Raw genomic sequence first — 24633 nt, forward strand, 5'->3', positions numbered from 1 at the left:
TCCCACCCCCAAAAAAACAGATAAATCAGGAGGCTCATCCAAGGTTTTCATTTCTCGAGAACACCTGTGCTAAATGATGACTTCTCTGATTGGATTTCTGAGCCTCTTCTCGGCTCTTACAGCAACAAGTAGGTTGAATTATTTGCCTTTGTATTTGCTCTATTTCTGTGGATTTCTCAATCACACTCCCATTAGTGCTGCGGGTCATAATTCCATCTCTGTTCCTTTTTTGGAGCAATGTAATTAAATTTGAAACAAGCATGTTCGTTTTTTCCTCAGTGTTTTCAATGCATTTAAAGAAAAAAAAAAAGGCAGTAAGAAAGCTGAAAGTTTTTAGTCCGCTTCTACTCTATTAGGTTTCCGTGTTTCAATGGAACAAATGGCACAAAATGAACTAATAGAAACGAAGAAAACTGAAAGCCTTACGTGTTTTTTGAAAACCCCTTGAAATCAAAGGAGAAAACAAGCAGAAATGTTTATTCCCATTTTAATTCTGTATCTCTGCTCCAAAATAATGGAACAAAGATGGAATTACAACTGATAAATGGAAGTGTAACTATACCCTTAGGGTACACGCACACGGGCACTAAAGAAGTTGTGGCTGAGATTCTCTAGCACAACTCTGATCAGACATCCCGTCCTTGTGCTGTCTGATGTGTGGGACAATGATATTCTCATCTGAAAATCAGACAATATTAGGACATGCTGCATATACACATTCACATGAATGGACGCTGTTCCTGTCCCATTTTCAGACTGATTTTTGGATCCGAAAATCATCCAGAATTATCATCGGTGTGCATGTGACCTTATAATGATAGAAAATAATATATAACAGGAATTGTGGCAGTAATAAGACATATGAATACTTCTACTATAGCAGTATAAGTCTGTGTGACAGATGTTACCTCTCCTCCTGTTCATACTGGGAGATGAGCTTTTAGACTTCTGTCTCCGATGCCGCTGATCCCAGTTACTTTGCAGCAGAAAACAAGAGTGTAATTAGTGATAAATGTGCTGACTGTGTGCTGTGTGACATCTCTCTAGGTTCTGCTCTCTCATGTACGAAGTGTTCATCTACATCCTCAACCTGCTCAGGCAGCAGCGTAACTTGTCCGGTTGGATTTATGTGTGGGTCTGTACATTCACGAGTCCTTGGCGGTGAGTTATATGACAAACACTTTCATGACCGGGGCTATTTGGGTCTTGGTGACCAGAGTAGAATTTCAAACACTGGAATGCCGAATTTTATATAGAAGTTTTAATGGAGTTTCTTAGTCTACTAAAAATAAATACAATCTCTCAATATATATATATATATATATATATATATATATATATATATATATATATATATATATATATATATATATTAATTATCAGGCAGGACACTTAGTACTTTCAAGTTTTTCCAAACTGGAGTAGTTATCTTGTGGTTCTGTAGGTTATCCATAATGATAAACAGGCGTAAACAGAGAAAAATACACTTCCCTATCACAGTAGAAGGATGATCTGTCATCAACCAGCAGGTGGCGCTGTGCACCGGAGCAGACAGTGTTATCCAACAGAATGTAAAATATTAGTCCAGTAATTAATGTGAGGCTCGCAGGAAAGGGTTAAAAGCAAATGTATTTCTCTCATATATACATGTATGCTGTGTAAAGGCCTCTTCCCTTCCTCCGATCTAAGCAGCAGAATAGACCTAAATATGTCCGTTTTGCAAATCAGCACAAAAATCTGATGCATATTTACAGTGTGCACTCCTTTCAGTGGTTAAAGGGGTTTTCCAGCCTTTTTTTTTTTTTTTTAACTCCTGACTAGAGATGAGCGAACGTACTCGTTTCGAGTAATTACTCGATCGAGCACTGCGATTTTCGAGTACTTCAGTACTCGGGTGAAAAGATTCGGGGGGCGCCGGGGGGAGGCGCGGCGGAGTGGGGGGTAGCAGCGGGGAACAGGGGGGAGCCCTCTCTCTCTCCCTCTCCTCCCACCCCCCGCTGCAACCCCCCACTCACCCACGGCACCCCCCGAATCTTTTCGCCCGAGTACGGAAGTACTCGAAAATCGCGGTGCTCGGGTGAAAAAGGGGCGTGGCCAAGTACGTTCGCTCATCTCTACTCCTGACCAATCCTCTGGATAGATGAACACAAGAAGGAAGTGTGCAGAAAATACAAAAGTATAGAGAAAATACTTTTTTTGTGCCAACACATCAATTAAAAGCACTTAACCCCTTAGTGATGAAGCCTGTTTGCACCTTAATGACCTGCTCATTTTTCAGTTCTTTTCATTGTTGGATTCCTAGAGCCAGAACTTTTTAAATTCTCCTCTGATATAGCCACAAGTTGTATTTAATGTATTGTATAACCTTTATTCATTGTTTAGGGGGAATTGGGGAAAAAAAATGAGATTTCATTTTTAAGGCCTTCAGTGTGCAAAATACATAAAGATATAGCATTATTCTCTGGTCGGCACGATTTCGGCAAAAACAAGTTTATACAGTTTTTTTTATGTTTTGCTATTTTTATATAGAAAAAAACAAACACTTTTTGCCTTTCTGTCGCCGCATTCCAAGAGCCATAGCATTTTTATTTTTTCGTTGACAGAACTCTATGAGGGCTTGCTTCTTGCTGGATGAACTTTAGTCTTTATTTATCCAATTTTTGGGAGCATATAACATTTTATTTGCTGTTTATTCCATTTTTGCTAGAGAATATAATAACAAAATCTGCAATTTCGACATGCTTTTTATTTTTAACGGCATTGATCATGGAGTATAAATAATACTTCTGTGGGTCACTACAATTATGTCATTACCAAATTGATATAGCTTTTCTTTCACTTTTTCCCACTTAAAATACATATATTTTATCATTGCTGGAATTAACCCCTTGAGAACCCAGCCTTTTTTTACCATTTTCGTTTTTTCCTAGCCCCTTTTAAAAAAATCATAAACTCTTATTTATTTATCTGAAAGTAGAGAAGAAAACCCCTGCGCCCAGAGTGTCCCAAACTATATTACAGCCCCAAGGCAAGGTCAAGTGTAGACCAGGTTGCTATGAGAGGTACCAGAACTTGAGGACAAAATTGGAAACTTAAAGATGAAATAAATAATAGTTTATTAAATGTATACAAACGTATACAAGACAGAGTGCAACGCGTTTCGGAGCCCGTATGCTCCTTTATCAAGTACAAAACTGCAATTTAGTGAAGCAAGGAATGAAACTTGAATAAACAATAAGAGAAGGCAAGGGGAAACATGAAAATAAAAATGAAGTATGCCGTTAGAAACAGATATGACAGGATAGTCACATTAAAAATACATAAAAGAAAACGAAGATTTAAAAAATATACATCATAAATTTTCAAAATTGCACAAACAGGTCACAGAAGTATCGAACTCTGCAACATACGACAAATGGGAAGAGGCCTGCACTCTCTGAATGGTTTCTATGGGATGGCTGAGGAGCTGTGTCACAGTTGCGATGAGTGCAGTGCATTCTATGTAATTTTGCGCAGTAACAAAGTGCATTTATATTCAGTATTCTTTGCTTAGTTCTAGTGCCTTGTTTTAGTCTGGTTTGTTCTAGTAAATTGATTTGTTCCTATGGTTGTCTAGACCCATCTTGTTTCCTAGTTTTGTGGCCTTTATCTGTTCATTCCCTGTTTGTTTCTGCCTTCCCTCGGTTTATTATTCTGTTTGCTTCTTTGGCTTCTTACATAGTTCCTAGTGCCCTCTTGCTTTCATGAACAGCATTTCAGATAAGGATAGCTAAGGGCTACCTAGGGACAGGGGTGTCTGGTCTTAGGGAAAGTGTCAGGGAGAGATTTGGGAAGATACAAGGAGAGATACCATTAGGAAACACATTTCTCTGGTTATTTCTATTCAATACTATCTGTCTCAGTCTCCTTTGTCAGTTTTAATTTAATCATCATAATAATCTTTATTCATATAGCGCCAACATATTCCACAGCGCTTACAAGACAGGGGGAACAGAAACAAAACCATGGCTACATGTAGTAATCAATTGATGGAAATAGTAGGGGTGCGGGGCCTGGTCCAACGAGCTTACATACTAGAAACAATGGGGTGATACAAAAGGTAAAGGGGCTGGAGATGTCAAAATGGTCAAAATTGAGCCTAATAGTGGCTGAATCAGTATGACTGCAGGGGGCGGTTGATTGCAGCTGCCAGGGATTGCAGGCATGTTATCAGGCAGAGTAAAGAAGGGTTTGGTTTAGGAGATATGGTATGCCTCCCTGAAGAGGTGCGTTTTTAGAGCACGCCTGAAGTTTTTGTGCGGGGGATTGCCCAGATAGTTTGAGGTAGTGCATTCTAGAGGACTGGCGCTGCTCTGGAGAAGTCTTGAATCATCATCTTCATCCTCCTCATCTGGTTACTTGCATCTTATGTCCTGTGATCTAACAGCAAGTTCTTAGTTTTTGTATTAGTGTTTGCTGTGCTGATTCTTGCTTCTTATCTATTATTCTTGACTGACCAGTTGTTTCAATGTTGAGCTCTACAGGAAGCCCTGGCATTTCCGGGAGCTGGGTAAAAACGATTAGTACCAAGAAACGGCAACTGCTAAAAGTAAAATTAAGTTTTGTTGTTTTACATCACATTGATGCTGCTGCATATATACTGTATGAACTCTGCAAATATTGACCTGCTATTTAAGGAGTTATTGTGCATGTAACTTTTTTAAGCGCTGTTTTAGCTGTTAGTATCAGTTTTAATGCATCTTTTATGACAAATTACAATTTGACACAAAATTGCATGAAGGCGCCTGTGTACTATATACAAGAGTGGCATTTTGACAATGCACCAGGTGTCTACTCTCAGAAAATATATAAGTACAAGGGTCTGTGAAGATGTATGAGGTTTTCTTTGTTTTGTCATAAGCATTACATGTATAACCTTAGTTGTTATGCATGGTTCCTTTACTTATACAACACTTTTGTGTGAATGGGTGTGAATTAGAGATGAGCAAACCTACTCGGCCACGCCCCTTTTTCGCCCGAGCGCCACGATTTTAGAGTACTTCCATACTCGGGTGAAAAGATTCGGGGGGCGCCGTGGGTGAGTGGGGGGTTGCAGCGGGGAGTGGGGGGAGATGGAGAGGGCTCCCCCCTGTTCCCCGCTGCTACCCCCTGCTCCGCCACGCCTCCCCCCGAATCTTTTCACCCGAGTACGGAAGTACTCAAAAATCGCGGTGCTCGATCGAGTAATTACTCGAAACGAATATATTCGCTCATCTCTAGTGTGAATGCTTCTTTGCTTTTCTCATTAGGCTGGCCACCTAATGCTTTACCTATCTCTTTCTTTTCCTGGGAACCATGTACTACAGCTAAGGGAAAAGTTCTGAGTAAAATGTATTATGTTTTGTTAGCACTTATTTGCACTGGTGGAGCTGCAGCAGGGTGTCTGCTCTGAGGATATAGAGGCAGACCAGCAGCAAATGAATGACTTTATAGGACTCCTGAAAAGGATTGTGGGAGGATTCACTGCTATAAAGGCTCACCTGGGCAATTAGTGTGGTGGTCAGTGCAGTTCTGTTGTTAGTTGTGCCAGGACTGTGTGAGGGACATGTCTATGGACTTTTCTGTTTGCCATGTGAAGATGGATTGCTTTAAATAAATGCCTATATGCTCTTTGGAAGAACTGGGTCTATGGCTCCTTGAATTACCCATCCTTACAAGGTCAAAAATCACAGTGGTATTTCAAATCTATATGGTCATAGGAACGCCCTTCACAGATATAGATTAAAATTAAAATTAATGACTTTTATTAACAACTGATTAAAATTAGGGCCACATAAATCATATGACAAAACAAAACAAACATGGACTGACAACATGGATCGTGCTTAATAACCCAGTGACCGGGTGGTATGAGGGTATCGATTCCCCTCCAGTAGCCAGTCAGGTTAAACCCTATTAACAATATTAGGGGACTGGGTCACTAGTTTATAGCGGCACATCACATAACGTGAGATAGTCAGAGAGTATCAAATTTCCAGTTTAGGATAATAGAATAACTCAATTTATGATTCAGAACTGGAAACCAGCTGACTGTTTGTGTCGCCGCTTTCAATACACCTTTATACAGTAGGGATTTATATAACTGGTCAGATGTATGTATTTCACCATACACGGTAAGTAATCACTCAGGTGTTTTTGCGTGTTTCAATGTTAGCAGTAGAGAGATTACTTCACGAGGTAAGCAATCACTCAAGTGTTTTTTGGCATATTTCAACGTTGACAATAGAGTAATTACTTCGATGATAAGCAATCGCTCAAGTGTCTTTACGTCTTTCAACGTTTAGGAGTAAGGTAGTTGCTCCAACGATAGGCAATTGCTCAAGTGTCTTTTCGTGTTTCAACTTTTAGGAGTAGGGTGGTTGCTCGACGCGTTTCTCCGTCCCTGTCTGGGGCGGTTCCTCAGGAGCAGGGCCGAGGATCGCCCTAAGGTATACGTGATTATCCCTATTAGTCCTATTGTGCTGATTCAGACCCTTGTTGGTAGTCATTTAAATAATTAGACTATGTCAGTAATTAAAACAGAGTTCTCCTATTACTTCTCCCCCTGCCTTGGCTCAGACTAGGTGTAGGGGGTCACTGTTCTAGATAAATTAGCACAGAGAACAATCTTATCCTAGACATATTAATCAGAGACCATCTCTAGTCACACCGAGACCAGAGGAGAAAAGGTATAGCGCCTGCGGCTCTGATGGTGAGTGGCTGGCAATGAAGTCCCAGAGCTCACAACGGGGATTAAAAAGAGATGTAGCTCCTCCCATTTCCGGGGGCCTGTCAAAAGTTGGCCAATGTGCTCCCTTTCGGGGCGGATTTACTTATATAAGTGAATAGCGATGTGATCCGTCTATCCCAGTACAAACAGATCCCTTTTCTAATGCGGGTTATAGTCCGGACAGTAGAACTGCTCCTAGTGTGTTCAGTTCGCCTTCCCGATTGTTTAGTAAGTGGCCGTGATTGGCAGCACATTCTGGAGCGTAGTACTTCCGCGTTCCACGCTGGAATGCATGTGACGCTGCAGAATGACGTCATCGCGCTCCGTGCGTCCCAATTGGGCGGGCGGGCGGCATCGTGATGTCGTCAGTTGGAGGCGGTGTCCGTGGGCGGAGTAAGCCGTTACGGAGTGGGGTGAGTCACAGAGGCAGCGTGGGAGTGGCTGCAGCGTTGTGCCACCGCCCACAGGCATTCGGCATGTATAATCAGCCACGGAGGGGGCACTGTCAAGGCTCCAAAGTAATTTGAGCCTCATGATGTCTATGTTTATCCCCCTGAGGAGAAAACATCACGGCCAGACTTGCAGAAATATCCGTGGATAACGGACTGATAGTGACAGGGAGCCCAAGATATACAGATCCCATTCGATGATGGTCTCTGGGATGTTATCATATAAAGCATGTATGCCCCAAATTATTAAGGATCAAGTGATACTCTTTTGCATGTAAGTAGGGAAGTCGGGTGTAGATCAACTCAATGTCAACCTACATATATGCAAATTAAGGTCAGAAGTGGATGCTGTCATAGAAGAAGATATCGTGTGGATGATTTATCACACATTATTCAATAAAGATAAATAGTCTGAAGGATGATCAAACATGGCCATGTTCAATGTTCAAGTTTATCCCCTATTCATCCCATGATAGGGCGGAGATAAGTCCGACATAGACCAGGAGATACTTAGTGGTACAGTGGATGCTATAGACTTCTGCTGATGTTGTGAATCCATGGTTCAGATCGTTAGCAACTAAAGGTTCAGAGGAATGTAAAGGTTCAGAGAAAGCAATTGAAATTTAGGGTCGCGTTTAAACCAGCGGGAGTTACCATATTTAGTCTGAAAATCCAGGCCGCTTCTTTTTGTAAAAGCTTCTTGTCAGTGTTGCCACGTCTGACATTGGTTCGCAGGCTTTCAATTCCTTGGAATTTCAGATCATTCAGATTGCCATTATGGACTGTTAGGAAGTGATCCGCTGGTGGTGTTTTCTCGCGCCGTCGGATATTTCCTATATGACCCAGGATACAATGCCGGAACTCTTGAATAGTCTTCCCGACGTAGTTCCTGTGGCATGGGCAAGACGCCATGTAGGGGGTTAGGTGGCTCTTGACAAGATGATCCCTGAGGTTATGACCCCTCCGGAATGTTATCATCGGGTATGCTGGTATGATGTCTCTCAGATCTGGGTCATTGGAAAGGATGGTCCAATAGTGTTCCAAGATGTGCCGTACCTCCTTCGTTCCTGTGTCAAAAGTCCCAATAATCCTTGAGGTTCTTGTATTGTCGCGTTGTCGAGGAGTTAGAAGATTTTGTCTTGGTTGTGATTTTGCGTGTTTCAGTGCGTCTTCAATGATATTGCTTCGATAGTCTCTCTCCAGAAAACGTTGCTTTAATCCTTCGCTCTCTCTTTGGAAATCTTCATCATTAGAGCAGTTCCGTTTGACTCTGAGGACTCTGGTTTAAACGCGACCCTAAATTTCAATTGCTTCCTCTGAACCTTTACATTCCTCTGAACCTTTAGTTGCTAACGATCTGAACCATGGATTCACAACATCAACAGAAGTCTATAGCATCCACTGTACCACTAAGTAACTCCTGGTCTGTGTCGGACTTATCCCCGCCCTATCATGGGATGAATAGGGGATAAACTTGAACATTGAACATGGCCATGTTTGATCATCCTTCAGACTATTTATCTTTATTGAATAATGTGTGATAAATCATCCACACGATATCTTCTTCTATGACAGCATCCACTTCTGACCTTAATTTGCATATAAGTAAATCCGCCCCGAAAGGGAGCACATTGGCCAACTTTTGACAGGCCCCCGGAAATGGGAGGAGCTACATCTCTTTTTAATCCCCGTTGTGAGCTCTGGGACTTCATTGCCAGTCACTCACCATCAGAGCCGCAGGCGCTATACCTTTTCTCCTTTCTTCCACCTGCACTATACCTCCCCTTGCTAGTGGGGCAACGCAGCTTTGTCTTGCATCTTGGGTACTGCTGCTAACCCACATAGGCGCGTTTGGATACTTGATCCATATCTGTAACAAGGATCTTTTTATGGACCAAGAGCCTGACTAGCCTCTACAGGCTACAGGCTGTAACAGGACATTAGTCCAGAGCTAATGTGCTTGGACCAATTGGTCCACCTAGATAGCCCTCTGCTACATTTGGGCATGATACATTATGCGCTATAGGAGAGAAATCTTTGCTCTCTGATATCCCTCTTGTGGGGAGGGATTTGGGACGTCTAACTCCCACCTACTCACTTTGAGACTAATGCACACCAGCCGGTCTCGGTATGACTAGAGATGGTCTCTGATTAATATGTCTAGGATAAGATTGTTCTCTGTGCTAATTTATCTAGCACAGTGACCCCCTACACCTAGTCTCTGAGCCAAGGCAGGGGGAGAAGTAATAGGAGAACTCTGTTTTAATTACTGACATAGTCTAATTATTTAAAGGACTACCAACAAGGGTCTGAATCACCACAATAGGACTAATAGGGATAATCACGTATACCTTAGGGCGATCCTCGGCCCTGCTCCTGAGGAACCGCGCCAGACAGGGACGGAGAAACGCGTCGAGCAACCACCCTACTCCTAAAAGTTGAAACACGAAAAGACACTTGAGCAATTGCCTACTGTTGGAGCAACTACCTTACTCCTAAACGTTGAAAGACGTAAAGACACTTGAGCGATTGCTTATCTTCGAAGTAATTACTCTATTGTCAACGTTGAAATACGCCAAAAAACACTTGAGTGATTGCTTACCTCGTGAAGTAATCTCTCTACTGCTAACATTGAAACACGCAAAAACACCTGAGTGATTACTTACCGTGTATGGTGAAATACATACATCTGACCAGTTATATAAATCCCTACTGTATAAAAGTGTATTGAAAGCGGCGACACAAACAGTCAGCTGGTTTCCAGTTCTGAATCATAAATTGAGTTATTCTATTATCCTAAACTGGAAATTTGATACTCTCTGACTATCCCACGTTATGTGATGTGCCGCTATAAACTAGTGACCCAGTCCCCTAATATTGTTAATAGGGTTTAACCTGACTGGCTACTGGAGGGGAATCGATACCCTCATACCACCCGGTCACTGGGTTATTAAGCACGATCCATGTTGTCAGTCCATGTTTGTTTTGTTTTGTCATATGATTTATGTGGCCCTAATTTTAATCAGTTGTTAATAAGTCATTCATTTTAATATTAATCCTTACAAGGTCAGTATGATTTTTTTTTATTTAACAATCTAGGTTTTATCTGTACATGTCAAAAATCTGAAAGTTGTCCGGAATACTGAAGGTGCAAAATGCACAGATAGAAGGGTGAAATTTTAAAAATAAAAAAAGTTTGATCTTTGTACTTGTAGAGGCAGTGAGGTCTGAAAATCTGATCAGGGGATGCACACCTTCATCTGAATGCAAGTTAAGCGGCACCATGAGCATAACGCAAGGACGAATTGCGCTTGGCATATCATGCTGCAGCACTGACAACTGTACTCCTACTCTTCCAACTGGTAAGTCATCCATTTCTGCTTTGTTCTACATACAAATGAGATTTGGTTGATTCTTCATAGACTTTACTGCTCCTAGTTTACTAACAGAGCTTAATTTCCATTCTGCATAATTACGGATGCCATCGATAATGTGGCACACTTTCTCTCAGGTCTGCACAGTATTGAGTTAGTTACAATAGACCAAAATTTTGTACTCTCCTTTCAGTATACTTCATGGCTCCCATGGCAATGGTTTGTTCATTCCCCACCCATCTGTTTACTGCACTCCAGAAGTCATGCTTATTTTGACGCGTCACCACCGCAGCCAATCACTGGCCACAATGGTGGCATGTCATTCTGTTATTAGCACAATCTGGTTATTAGCTAAAAAAAAAATTTAATATCAGCATTAGAGATCAACGAGCACCAAAATGCTCGGGTGCTCGTTACTCGGGACGAAATTTTCACGATGCTCGAGGGTTCGTTTCGAGTAACGAACCCCATTGAAGTCAATGGGCGACTCGAGCATTTTTGTATATCGCCGATGCTCGCTAAGGTTTCCATTTGTGAAAATCTGGGCAATTCAAGAAAGTGATGGGAACGACACAGCAACGGATAGGGCAGGCGAGGGGCTACATGTTGGGCTGCATCTCAAGTTCCCAGGTCCCACTATTAAGCCACAATAGCGGCAAGAGTGCCCCCCCCCTCTCAACAACTTTTACTTCTGAGAAGCCCTCATTAGCAATGCATACCTTAGCTAAGCACCACACTACCTCCAACAAAGCACAATCACTGCCTGCATGACACTCCGCTGCCACTTCTCCTGGGTTACATGCTGACCAACCCCCCCCCCCCCCCTTCGCACGACGCAGTGTCCACAGCGCACACCAAAGTGTCCCTGCACAGCCTTCAGCTGCCCTCATGCCACACCACCCTCATGTCTATTTAGAAGTGCGTCTGCCATGAGGAGGAACCGCAGGCACACACTGCAGAGGGTTGGCATGGCTAGGCAGCGACCCTCTTTAAAAGGGGCGGGGCGATAGCCCACAATGCTGTACAGAAGCAATGAGAAATACAATCCTGTGCCACCGCCATCAGGAGCTGCACACGTGGGCATAGCAACGGGGAACCTATGTGCCACACACTATTCATTCTGTCAAGGTGTCTGCATGCCCCAGTCAGAACGCGGTTTTTTATAAATAGTCACAGGCAGGTACAACTCCGCAATGGGAATTCCGTGTGCACCCACAGCATGGGTGGCTCCCTGGAACCCACCGGCTGTACATAAATGTATCCCATTGCAGTGCCCATCACAGCTGAGGTAACGTCCGATTAAATGCAGGTGGTCTTCGGCCCACACTGCATGCCCCAGTCAGACTGGGGTTCTTTAGAAGTGTACACATGGAGTTACAACTCCGTGTGGACCGACAGCATGGGTGGGTGCCAGGAAGCCACCGGCGGTACATAAATATATCCCATTGCATTGCCCATCACAGCTGAGGTAATGTTATGTTTAATGCAGGTGGGCTTCGGCCCACACTGCATGCCCCAGTCAGACTGGGGTTCTTTAGAAGTGGACACATGCAGTTACAACTCCCTGTGGACCCACAGCATGGGTGGCTCCCTGGAACCCACCGGCTGTACATAAATATATCCCATTGCAGTGCCCATCACAGCTGAGGTAACGTCCGATTAAATGCAGGTGGGCTTCGGCCCACACTGCATGCCCCAGTCAGACTGGGGTTCTTTAGAAGTAGACACATGCAGTTACAACTCCCTGTGGACCCACAGCATGGGTGGGTGCCAGGAAGCCACCAGCGGTACATAAATATATCCCATTGCATTGCCCATCACAGCTGATGTAACGTCAGCTTTAATGCAGGTGGGCAAAAAATTAATTGGATTACACTGTAGGCGAGGGCCCCAAAAAATTGGTGTACCAACAGTACTAATGTACCTCAGAAAAATTGCCCATGCCCAACCAAGAGGGCAGGTGAAACCCATTAATCGCTTTCGTTAATGTGGCTTAATTTGTATCTAGGCCTGGAGGCAGCCCAGTTAAAATAAAAATTGGTTCAGGTGAAAGTTTCAACGCTTTAATGAGCATTGAAACGTATAAAAAATGTTTACAAAATCTATATGACTGAGCCTTGTGGGCCTAAGAAAAATTGCCCGTTCGGCGTGATTACGTGAGGTTTCAGGAGGAGGAGCAGGAGGAGGAGGATTAATAGAATACACAGATTGATGAAGCAAAAAGGTCCCCGTTTTTGATGGTGATAGAGAACGATGCTTCCATCCGCGGGTGCAGCCTACGTATTGCTTAGGTATCGCTGCTGTCCGCTGGTGGAGAAGAGAAGTCTGGGGAAATCCAGGCTTTGTTCATCTTGATGAGTGTAAGCCTGTCGGCACTGTCGGTTGACAGGTGGGTACACTTATCCGTGATGATTCCCCCAGCCGCACTAAACACCCTCTCTGACAAGACGCTAGCCGCAGTACAAGCAAGCACCTCCAGGGCATACAGCGCGAGTTCAGGCCACGTGTCCAGCTTCGACACCCAGTAGTTGTAGGGGGCAGAGGCGTCACCGAGGACGGTCGTGTGATCGGCTACGTACTCCCTCACCATCCTTTTACAGTGCTCCCGCCAACTCAGCCTTGACTGGGGAGCGGTGACACAGTCTTGCTGGGGAGCCATAAAGCTGGCAAACGCCTTGGAGAATGTTCCCCTTCCTGCGCTGTACATGCTGCCTGATCTCTGCGCCTCCCCTGCTACCTGGCCCTCGGAACTGCACCTTCTGCCACTAGCGCTGTCGGATGGGAATATTACCATCAGTTTGTCCGCCAGGGTCCTGTGGTATAGCATCACTCTCAAACCCCTTTTCTCTTTGGGTATGAGAGTGGAAAGGTTCTTCTTATACCGTGGGTCGAGCAGTGTGTACACCCAGTAATCCGTAGTGGCCAGAATGCGTGTAACGCGAGGGTCTTGAGAAAGGCATCCTAACATGAAGTCTGCCATGTGTGCCAGGGTACCTGTACGCATCACATGGCTGTCCCCACTAGGAAGATAACTTTCAGGATCCTCCTCCTACTCCTCCTCCTCCGGCCATACACGCTGAAAGGATGACAGGCAAGCAGCATGAGTACCCTCAGCAGTGGGCCAAGCTGTCTCTTCCCCCTCCTCCTCATGCTCCTCCCCCTCCTCCTCAACGCGCTGAGATATAGACATGAGGGTGCTCTGACTATCCAGCGACATACTGTCTTCCCCCGCCTCCATTTCCAAGCGCAAAGCGTCTGCTTTTATGCTTTGCAGGGAACTTCTCAAGAGGCATAGCAGAGGAATGGTGACACTAATGATTGCAGCATCCCCGCTCACCATCTGGGTAGACTCTTCAAAGTTTCCAAGGACCTGGCAGATGGCTGCCAACCAGGCCCACTCTTCTGTAAAGAATTGAGGAGGCTGACTCCCACTACGCCGCCCATGTTGGAGTTGGTATTCCACGATAGCTCTACGCTGCTCATAGAGTCTGGCCAACATGTGGAGCGTAGAGTTCCACCGTGTGGGCACGTCGCACAGCAGTCGGTGCACTGGCAGATTAAACCGATGTTGCAGGGTCCGCAGTGTGGCAGCGTCCGTCTTGGACTTGCGGAAATGTGCGCTGACCCGGCGCACCTTTCCGAGCAGGTATGACAAGTGTGGGTAGCTTTTCAGAAAGCGCTGAACCACCAAATTAAAGACATGGGCCAGGCATGGCACGTGCGTGAGGCTGCCGAGCTGCAGAGCCGCCACCAGGTTACGGCCGTTGTCACACACGACCATGCCCGGTTGGAGGCTCAGCGGCGAAAGCCAGCGGTCGGTCTGCTCTGTCAGACCCTGCAGCAGTTCGTGGGCCGTGTGCCTCTTCTCTCCTAAGCTGAGTAGTTTCAGCACGGCCTGCTAACGCTTGCCCACCGCTGTGCTGCTACGCCGCGCGACACCGACTGCTGGCGACGTGCTGCTGCTGACACATCTTGATTGTGAGACAGAGGTTGCATAGGAGGAGGTGGGTGGTTTAGTGGAGGAAGCATACACCGCCGCAGATACCAGCACCGACCTGGGGCCCGCAATTCTGGGGGTGGGTAGGACGTGAGCGGTCCCAGGCTCTGACTCGGTCCAAGCCTCCACTAAATTCACCCAATGTGCCATCAGGGAGATATAGTGGCCCTGCCCGCCTGTGCTTGTCCACGTGTCCGTTGTTAAGTGGACCTTGGCAGTAACCGCGTTGGTGAGGGCGCGTACAATGTTGCGGGAGACATGGTTGTGCTGGGCTGGGACGGCACATCGGGAAAAGTAGTGGCGACTGGGAACCGAGTAGCGCGGGGCCGCCACCGCCATCATGCTTTTGAAAGCCTCCGTTTCCACAAGCCTATACGGCAGCATCTCCAGGCTGATCAATTTGGCAATGTGCACGTTTAACGCTTGAGCGTGCGGGTGCGTGGCGGCGTACTTGCGCTTGCGCTCAAACAGTTGCGCTAGCGACATCTGGACGCTGCGCTGAGAGACATTTCTGGATGGGGCCGAGGACAGCGGAGGTGAGGGTGTGGGTGCAGGACGGTAGGCACTCGTGCCTGTGTCCTCAGAGGGGGGTTGTATGTCAGTGGCAGGTTGGGGCACAGGGGGAGAGGCAGTGGTGCAAACCAGAGGCAGTGAACTGCCTTCGTCCCACCTTGTGGGGTGCTTGGCCATCATATGCCTGCGCATGCTGGTGGTGGTGAGGCTGGTAGTTGTGGCTCCCCAGCTGATCTTGGCGCGACAAACGTTACACACCACAGTTCGTCGGTTGTCTGCACTTCCAGTGAAAAACTGCCACACCTTTGAGCACCTCGGCCTCTGCAGGGTGGCATGGCGCGAGGGGGCGCTTTGGGAAATAGTTGGTGGATTATTCGGTCTGGCCCTGCCTCTACCCCTGGCCACCGCACTGCCTCTTCCAACCTGCCCTGCTGCTGCACTCCCCCCCCCCCCCCTCTGAAGACCTGTCCTCGGTAGGCTTAGCAAACCAGGTGGGGTCAGTCACCTCATCGTCCAGCTGCTCTTCCTCCAAATCCTCTGTGCGCTCCTCCCTCGGACTTACTGAAATTACTACTACCTCACTGATAGACAACTGTGTCTCATCGTCATCGTCCTCCTCACCCACTGAAAGCTCTTGAGACAGTTGCCGGAAGTCCCCAGCCTCATCCCCCGGACCCCGGGAACTTTCCAAAGGTTGGGCATCGGTCACAACAAACTCCTCCGGTGGGAGAGGAACCATTGCTGCCCAATCTGGGCAGGGGCCCGAGAACAGTTCCTGGGAGTCTGCCTGCTCCTCAGAATGTGTCAGAAGCAGCAGCCAGAGGATTCAGAGTTGAAGCTGTGGCCGCCGTAGAAGACTGGGTGGTCGATAGATTGCTGGATGCACTTTCTGCCATCCACAACAGGACCTGCTCACACTGCTCAGTTTCTAATAAAGGTCTACCGCGTGGACCCATTAATTGTGAGATGAATCTGGGGACCCCAGAAACTTGCCTCTCTCCTAATCCCGCAGCAGTCGGCTGCGATACACCTGGACCAGGAGCTCGGCCTGTGCCCACACCCTGACTTGGGCCTCTGCGTCCTCGTCCACGTCCTCTAGGCCTAGCTCTACCCCTCAGCATGGTGTATTACGAGTAGAGCAGAAACAGAACGCTGTAATTAAACGTGCCGCTTATTGGCCTCTGGTTGGAGGCCGACTTCGCTTACGGAACGCACAGCAGACCAGGAAACAATTATGCGCAAGCCTGTAGTCAGACCTAGGTGCGTATGACTGAGCTACTGGAATTCACAGGGCAGAACCAGTCAGGTGGCCAAAGGCCAGTGGTAGGCCGTAAGTATTTTGCTTCAATTTTTTAAAATGGTGAGGTGAAAAACCAGACAGACACCGTATGCAGCGTATATATGTATACTCTTTCCCTCTGGCTGGATGACGGCGATCATGTAACGGGCACAGAGCCAGGAAACAATTATGCGCAAGCCTGCTGTAACGCTTAGCTGGGTAATAATGAGCGACTACTACCCCCAGCAGACACGCAGTAAACTGTACACGGTCACAGGCTTGGCTGGGTATTAATGAGCGACTACTACCCCCAGCAGACACGCATTAAACTTAAGACGGTCACAGGCAGCCCAAATATAGTATTTTTTTCCAATTTTTGGGAAAAAGCCCACTGCCTGTATAGCCTGTATATGGATTTCCCTGTTGGAGGATGACTGTGGTTATTGAAAGCACAGTGCAGCCAGAAAAAATTATGCGCCAGGCTGGGTATTAATGAGCGACTACTAGTACCCCCAGCAGACACGCAGTAAACTGAACACGGTCACAGGCAGCCCAAAGATTTTTTTTTCCAATTTTTTTGAAAAAGTCCACTGCCTATATAGCCAGTATATCTCTTTCCCTGTACCACTGTCCCTGCTTCACCAGTACTGCCCCTATACTCAGTAAAATGACTGCAGACTGAGGACGCTATGGTCTGCACGCCCGATATACAAAAAAAAAAAAAATGTGCAAAACTGCTAAAAGCAGCCTCAACAGTACTGCACACGGTCAGATGTGGCCCTAAGAAGGACCGTTGGGGTTCTTGAAGACTAAGATAACAGCCTAACACTCTCCCTATAGCAGCTACAGCAAGACAGCACTTTCCCTAATGTCTCTCAGCGTGCATCTGTGGCGAGCCGTGGGCGGTCCCAGTTTATATACTCGGGTGGCACCTGATCTCCCCAGCCACTCACTGCAGGGGGGTGGGATAGGGCTGTAACTTCACAGGAGGAAGTTGTAATGCCTTCCCTGTGTTTCTATTGGCCAGAAAACGAGGCAAGATTTTCTGGGAAGAAAATGGAAGTGACTCGAACACCGCGTTGTGCTCGTCTCGAGTAACGAGCATCTCGAATACCCTAATACTCGAACGATTATCAGGCTCGGACGAGTACGCTCGCTTATCTCTACTCTCCTGTAATAAACAGTGACCCCATAAAGTTTATCCCTTTACTTGGGACCACCTGTGCTTTGGCATCACATTTAAGGTACACAGAATGGATCCTTTATTAGAGTCCTCAGCCCTCTCATAACTGGAGCGTCCATGTACGGATATTAGACATGGGACCACAGAGTGCAGCATAAAATCAAGTAACAAATTTTCTGAATATCAGAATCCTTTGTTTTAAGTTTGTCACTCAGTTTCAGCCCGCATAAAAATCATTGCATAGAATATGAAGCACTTAACGAAACGTGCGCACGAAGGTAGCTATTCTCAGCGATTATCTGCCTGTCTAAACATTCTGCACGAGCGTGAACAACTAGGTGACGTCACGTGTGCGCTCATTTAAACAAGCGTTGTCCCGTGCAAATGGGACATTTGCGACTTCTGAAAAGGCCTGGTCATCAGTGCTAGACTAGTTGAGTGTTACATTTCCTTCATACCTGAACTAGTGAACTACAAATGGGACTCGCTAGCAGACATGGCACAATGACTGACAAACACCCCAAACACTTACCAGACATACCTGCACATAAACAGATGGAAATGCTACTATATGAGGTATTAGTTCATATTTTGGCCAATATACTTAAGTCCACTAGCCCATTACAAGGGTCCTCATTGTCTAGGAAGTCCCTACACTCACTAGACAACTTACCCCATGAGTCCTGCCTGCAAGCGGGGTGATTGTCCCAATAGGGATGGCCCCATGCTGGAACCTAATGACCTGGCTCTCCGTAGATCACATGTGTCAAACACAAGGCCCGCTGCCTCATTTTATGTGGCCCACAGGGTGCCGACAGCCGCTGACCACTGAAGCAATTACCAGCTAGGGTGCCGCGGGTCCCCACTAGTAATTGCGCTATTACCGCTGATCCCAGCGCACACTGACATCAGTGTGCAGCCAGGATCCTCCTCCCCTGAGTCCCCTGCTCTTCAGTGCCGCAGGAGAGGACACAGGGGAAGTGTCCTGGGCTACACTCTCACCCAGGCTCAGCGTGAGCAGAGTGGGAGGGGCGTTGACTGCAAGGAGAAGGTAAGTATATGGTTTGGGGGGGTTAATATTGCTGCTGGGGGGGGGGTTAATATTGCTGCTGGGGGGGGGGGGTTAATATTGCTGTGTGTGTGTGTGTGTATATTGCTGTGTGTGGGGGGGGGGGTTAAAATTGCTGTGTGTGGGCAGGGTTAATATTGCTGCTGGGGGGGTTAATATTGCTGTGTGTGTGTGGGCAGGGTTAATATTGCTGTGTGTGTGGGCGGGGTTAATATTGTGTGTGTGTGTATTGCTGTGTGTGTGTGTGAGGGGGGGGAGTTAAAATTGCTTTGTGTGGGCAGGGTTAATATTGCTGTGTGTGTGGGCGGGGTTAATATTGCTGTGTGTGGGTGGGCGGGGTTAATATTGCTCTGTGTGTGTGGGCGGGGTTAATATTGCTGTGTGTGTGTGGGCGGGGTTAATATTGCTCTGTGTGTGTGTGGGCGGGGTTAATATTGTGTTGTGTGTGGGCGGGGTTAATATTGCGGTGTGTGTGTGGGCGGGGTTAATGCTGGGTGGGTGTGGGGTTAATATTGCTGTGTGTGGGGGGCGGGTTAATATTGCTGCTGGGGGGTTAATATTGCTGCTGGTTGGTGGTGTTAATATTACTGATGGGGATAATATTGCTGAGGGGTTACAAGTGACGGGGTATATATTACTACTGGGGTCACTGTGGGGGTTGCTATTACTACTGAAGCTACTGTGGGGTACCCTGTTACTACTGGGGCCACTGTGGGAGGGGGGTCGCCATTACTACTGGGGCCACTGTGGGGGTCAATATTTTTACTGGGGCCACTCCGAGAGTCACTATTACTACTGTGACCACTATACGGGACACTATTACTACTGCGGCCACTATAGGGGTCGTTCACACGGGCATAATCTTATTTCGGTCGCACAAATACGCTGCGTATTTGCGCATTCGAAAATCGCTTATGCCTACATACTTGGGCACGCAAAAAAGAACGCAAATGGGCCCATTGAGATGGTGCGCAAATATGCAGTGAATACATAGGTTTCCTGCACATTTACCACGTATTTGCGGGACCCATTCTCTTCAATGGGCTATTGCGGTGCGTAGTACGTAACAAAATGTCATGCAGTACGAATAGATACATCATGTGAAGGAACACTTAAAAATCAATGGCTTCTACTCACTGCATATTATGTGCGCAAATACACTTGTGTGAATGAGCCCTTACTATAAAGTCTTACAATCTGCCCTTTGAAGGTCACCATAAGCCTGATGTGGCCCTCGGTGAAAATGAGTGACACCCCTGCCCTAGATGGTAAACAATCCAAGCAGCACAGGACACCATTCACACCAACACGCAAATGAATGCATGGAACAGAACTGTTCAGACCACATTTTGTTCACACCAACACATACTGAACAGGACTGTTCACCACAAGTCTGGCTACCTGCTCAGACACACAGAACATGCCACTATTCACACCTACAGACAAACATGCATAAATGCAAACACAAGGGTGCTGGGAGGGAAATGACAGAAACCAGAAACCTCTACCCAGAGTGGCAGGTATTTATGTTCGGTGGTGATTGGCTCACTGGAGAACTCTATACCCAGCAAACTCAATTATCCCACACCTGTGGCAGTGTATTCCTGGAAAGCCATAAAACTATGGGTCCCAGGAGCACAAGGTGACACCACGGCCAGTATTTCACTGCCAACCTTTTGGGGTTTTTGTATAACACAGTTACTGAGTATACCAAGAATGAAGAGATTGGGTAAATACTTCCTGTGGACAAAAACAACTCATTGCTAAAAGGGGTCAGAAGAGGATGTCATGAATCATCCTAATGAATAGGTGCAGCACAGTCAAGAGCAGCCCAAAACAATACTGGTGCTCCAACGAACTTGTCCAAATGTGCAACTCACTGTTCCTTAGCATAAATATATTATGACAGCAGATGAGCAGTTCCAGCACCATTGTGTCAAAGAGAAACAGAAAGGTGAGTCTCCAGAGCGTAAATGAGTGGAAAAATTGTATCACTGAGCAGTGGAAAAACACCATTTGGTCAAATGAATCCAGATTTCTGTTGCACCGTGGGGTGAGAGGTCAGTTTTTTTGCAAGCAGCATGGATCGATGAACCTTTCCTGTCAGCTATTCAGAGCCCATCAGTATCTCTATCTAATTTGCGACAGCTCCAAGAAGCTTTCTGTCTGCATTGGCCAATATTCCTGTAGAATGATTTAAGTGCCATGTGGAATCTACATCGTAAGAAACTTCTGTGGTTTAGAAGGTCAAAGAATGTCCAAAGCATTACCAGATGGGTCTCTAATAAAGGGGCCATTCAGTGTTTATTATTGAGGTGAATGATTTAAATGGGACTTCTGCCCTGCAGAACATCTTTCCATCATTGCCCGATGGGTAATATATAGGTATCACTGGTGGTTCATGTAGTAAATCATCTCTCTGTTGATAGGTTAGAGACCGCTTGTATTGAGTTGATCTCGCTATGAAGGACCTCTTGTGTCTGTGTATTGCATGGAAGATCACTGACTTCTTTCTACTGTATAGAGAAGGTGACCAAGAAGTGTCCTGATTGTGATGCTAATAGGCTCTAACAGAGGGACAACCGTTTTATCACTTTGAAGGGTGGATGATGAAGGTTCTTCATACGTTTATACATTATGGTTTATGTGCTGTGAATACAAGTCATCTTTTTATTTTTCTTCTGTTCTCTTCTAGTTCCCACAAAAAGCCATAACCCCAATGGAGTAATCTGCCAATCCTGCGTTTCTGCCCAATCTACCTGGTGTTACACCTCAGATACTATCCAATGTACAGCAGATGAGAATATGTGTCTTCTCCAGGGAACAGAAATACCAGGTTTCAATAACTAATTTTTGTACTTCACTTTATTGAGAACCTTTAACTATGATTGATCTCTACATAAGATTTCTTACAAACACTTAACTAGTGAACTAAATAGTCCTCGACTGCCCATTTAGGGGCCAGTAAAAGTATTTGCTGTTACTAGTATGGCCAATAGAAGAAAAAAATTTCCATTTCCACATGCAGACATCTTATAGCTTATTGGGTTTTTTAAGTGGGGTAGAAAACATACTAAATAAACCTAATTTATGGAAGACCTCAATCAAAAAAGTCTGCCCAATTGTAGCAAAGCTTTTATTTCTAGGATAATTTATGAAAAAGTTGTATTTTGCTTGGTTGCTAGGGTATGTAAGGCCAGTGTTTTTTTTTTGACCATCTTCATTTATGAGGCCTCATATTGTGGTATATAAAATCTTTGTGTATCTTTGCAGGATTACTGTCAACAGCCGTGCGAGGATGCGCAACAAAGTCCTTATGTGATCTTGGTAGCCATTCTTATACTGCTGGAGGATCAACAATCAAATCTACATTTACCTGCACTAGTAGTGCAATAAGTGCCCATAAAGTCGTCCTGACTCCAGCCATTCTGTGTCTTCTACTGCTGAAATTGTTTCTCTAACAGTTGTAAAGGATCCTGAAAGAAGAGAAGTTTACAGGATGGGATATTTTATAGGGTTCCTTTATGTTGTCAGGTTTCTATTTCTAATAACCCTTGGCTGACAAATATCTTTAATACATGAATAAACTTTTTTGCTGTATTTATTGTTTTTTATTCTTTAATTTTATTTTTTCTTCTAAAAGGCTTTCCACCAATAATTCAATAATTTGTGAAAGTGGTATTAAAAGAGGGGAGTGGGAAAGAAGTGGCATGGAAAGAGGGAGAAAGAGGAGTGAAGAGTGAGAGAGAAGCAACATAGAGAGAGATGGAGGGGGAGAGGGAGAGAGAAGTGGTATGGAGAGAGGGTGAGAGAAGTAGCAAGGCGAGAGAGAAGTAGCACGGAGCAGCATGGAGAAAGGGAGAGGGGGAGAGGGAAGAGACATGGAGAGAGGGGAGAGAAAAAAAAGAAGCAGCAGGGAGAGGCGGAAAGGGAGAGAAGCAGCATTGAGAGGAGGAGTGGGAGAGAGAAGTGGCATGGGGAGGGCCTAAGTGAGGAAGAAGCTGCGGATAAGAAACAGTTGAAGTGGAGAGTCAGCCTTGAAGGAGAGGAACAGTTGAAGCAGAGGTTCAGAGAGAGAGACTGGGAGAAGGGGGAGAGAGAGATAGAAGCAGCATTGAGAGGGGGTGGGTGGGAGAGAGACGCGGCATGGAGGGGGTGAGTGGGAGAGAAGTGGCATGGAGGAGGTGAGTGGGAGAGAAGTGGCATGGAGGGGGTGAGTGGGAGAGAAGTGGCATGGAGGGGGTGAGTGGGAGAGAAGCGGCATGGAGGGGGTGAGTGGGAGAGAGAAGCGGCATGGAGGGGATGAGTGGGAGAGAGAAGCGGCATGGAGGGGGTGAGTGGGAGAGAGAAGCAGCATGGAAAGAGAAGGAGTAGGGGAAAGAGAGAGAGAAGCAGCATAGAGTGAGAAAGAGAGAAGGGGTGGGAGAGAGAAGTGGCATGGAGAGAGAGGGGGAGAGAAGTGGCATAGAAAGAGATGGAGGGGGAGGGAGAGGGAGAGAGCGAAGCAGTAGAATTTAACAGTGTCAGTTCCTCTCAGTGTCAGTTAGAATATTACACCCCACTAGCTGGGAGACTCTGGACCGCTCAGACCTCACACATCCCAGCCTCCCAGGGTCATCAGTGTGACCACAGGTCTGTCACATCTACCCAGGATGTGCTGGATCAGTAACCTGCAGATCTTACACAAATGTGCCCAAGCTGTCTAACAACAAAAACAAAAATATGTGTACTCTTTCCCTATGTAAATAACACCAGGGATGGGAATCCACCTAAATGCGGGCAATTTGCCCTGACAAGGGCGTACCTGACCTTGTGCCTCGGCCCTTAGTTAACTTTACATGGGACAGGGGAAACAAACAACACAAATAGAAAATAAACACAAACTTAGCTTAGATGCAGCAGGCACATAAACTCTCAGAAGAGAGCTCTGACTGAGACCACAGTCACAGCTAGACTGAAGATTAGATGGCAATTCTGTCCCGCCTCAGCAAGACTAAAAAGCCTGATAATTAGTCTCACCTAATACCACACCCACCAGAGCCAAAAGCTGGAGAACCACTTGCAAAACCTGCATGAAACTATCAACATGGCAGTAATCCCAGAACCGCCACAACAGTACCTCCCCTTTTAGAAGGGGCTGCAGGACACTTAGGACCAGGTCGATTTGGATTTAGTCTGTGAAAGTTTTTCACAATCCTTTCCACATGGACATCAGCAGCTGGTACCGATGTCCTCTACTGACGAGCATTACCATGCCAATGTACTAACTACTGTAAGGATCTCCTAACTTGACGAGAGTCCACTATGCGATTTATCTCAAATTGAATAATCCACCAAAACTGGGGCTGGTGGAGATGAAGCATTTCCTGAATCAACAAACTTCTTTAAGAGAGATTTGTGAAACACATTAGTTATTTTCATAGAACTAGGAATCTCCAAATGAAACGATACAGGATAAATTTTTTCAATGATTATGAAAGAGCCGATAAATTGTAGGTCTAACTTGAAGGACTGTTGTTTGAGTTTGATGTTCTTAGTTGACAACCACACCAAGTCTCCCACCAAGAAATTAGTCCCCTCAGAACGCCTATTATCTGCTACCCGCTTGAAATTTTGAACCATCCTCTGAAGGTTCTTCTGAATAACCTCCCGCACTGCCTCAATATTAGAGGAAAATGCATTTTCCTATGGCACATCTGACACCCTCTTGGAAAAGGGACCAAAACAGGGATGAAACCCATAACTGCAAACGAAAGGCGATTCCCCCTATAGATTCAAACAATCTATTAAGTGCATGTTCAGCCAAAGGCAAATACCTGACCATTCCTCCTGCTTCTCTGAAACATAACACAGCAAATATTGTTCCAGACTCTGGTTACATCTCTTAGTTTGTCGATTAGTCTCTGGGTGATATGCCGAGGAAAAAAAGAGCTGAATTCCCAACTGAGAGCAAACAAAACACAAGAACCTGGAAACAAACTGGACCTCACGATCGGAGACAATATTTGCTGGTAGGCCGTG

General features: G+C 45.9%; 1 protein-coding gene across 1 annotated transcript; it reads left to right on the forward strand.

The window, feature by feature from the left end:
- Positions 1–13: 13 nt before the first annotated feature.
- On the forward strand, positions 14–22212 carry LOC136572030 (phospholipase A2 inhibitor and Ly6/PLAUR domain-containing protein-like). The gene is made up of 5 exons (XM_066572649.1): positions 14–128; positions 1048–1161; positions 10413–10559; positions 21308–21448; positions 21886–22212. Exons 1-5 carry the CDS (start codon positions 74–76, stop codon positions 22071–22073), a joined length of 645 nt encoding a protein of 214 aa, XP_066428746.1. The 5' UTR covers positions 14–73; the 3' UTR covers positions 22074–22212.
- The last annotated feature ends 2421 nt before the right edge of the window (positions 22213–24633 follow it).

The sequence above is a fragment of the Eleutherodactylus coqui genome, chromosome 6, assembly GCF_035609145.1.
Source record: "Eleutherodactylus coqui strain aEleCoq1 chromosome 6, aEleCoq1.hap1, whole genome shotgun sequence".
NCBI lineage: Eukaryota > Metazoa > Chordata > Amphibia > Anura > Eleutherodactylidae > Eleutherodactylus > Eleutherodactylus coqui.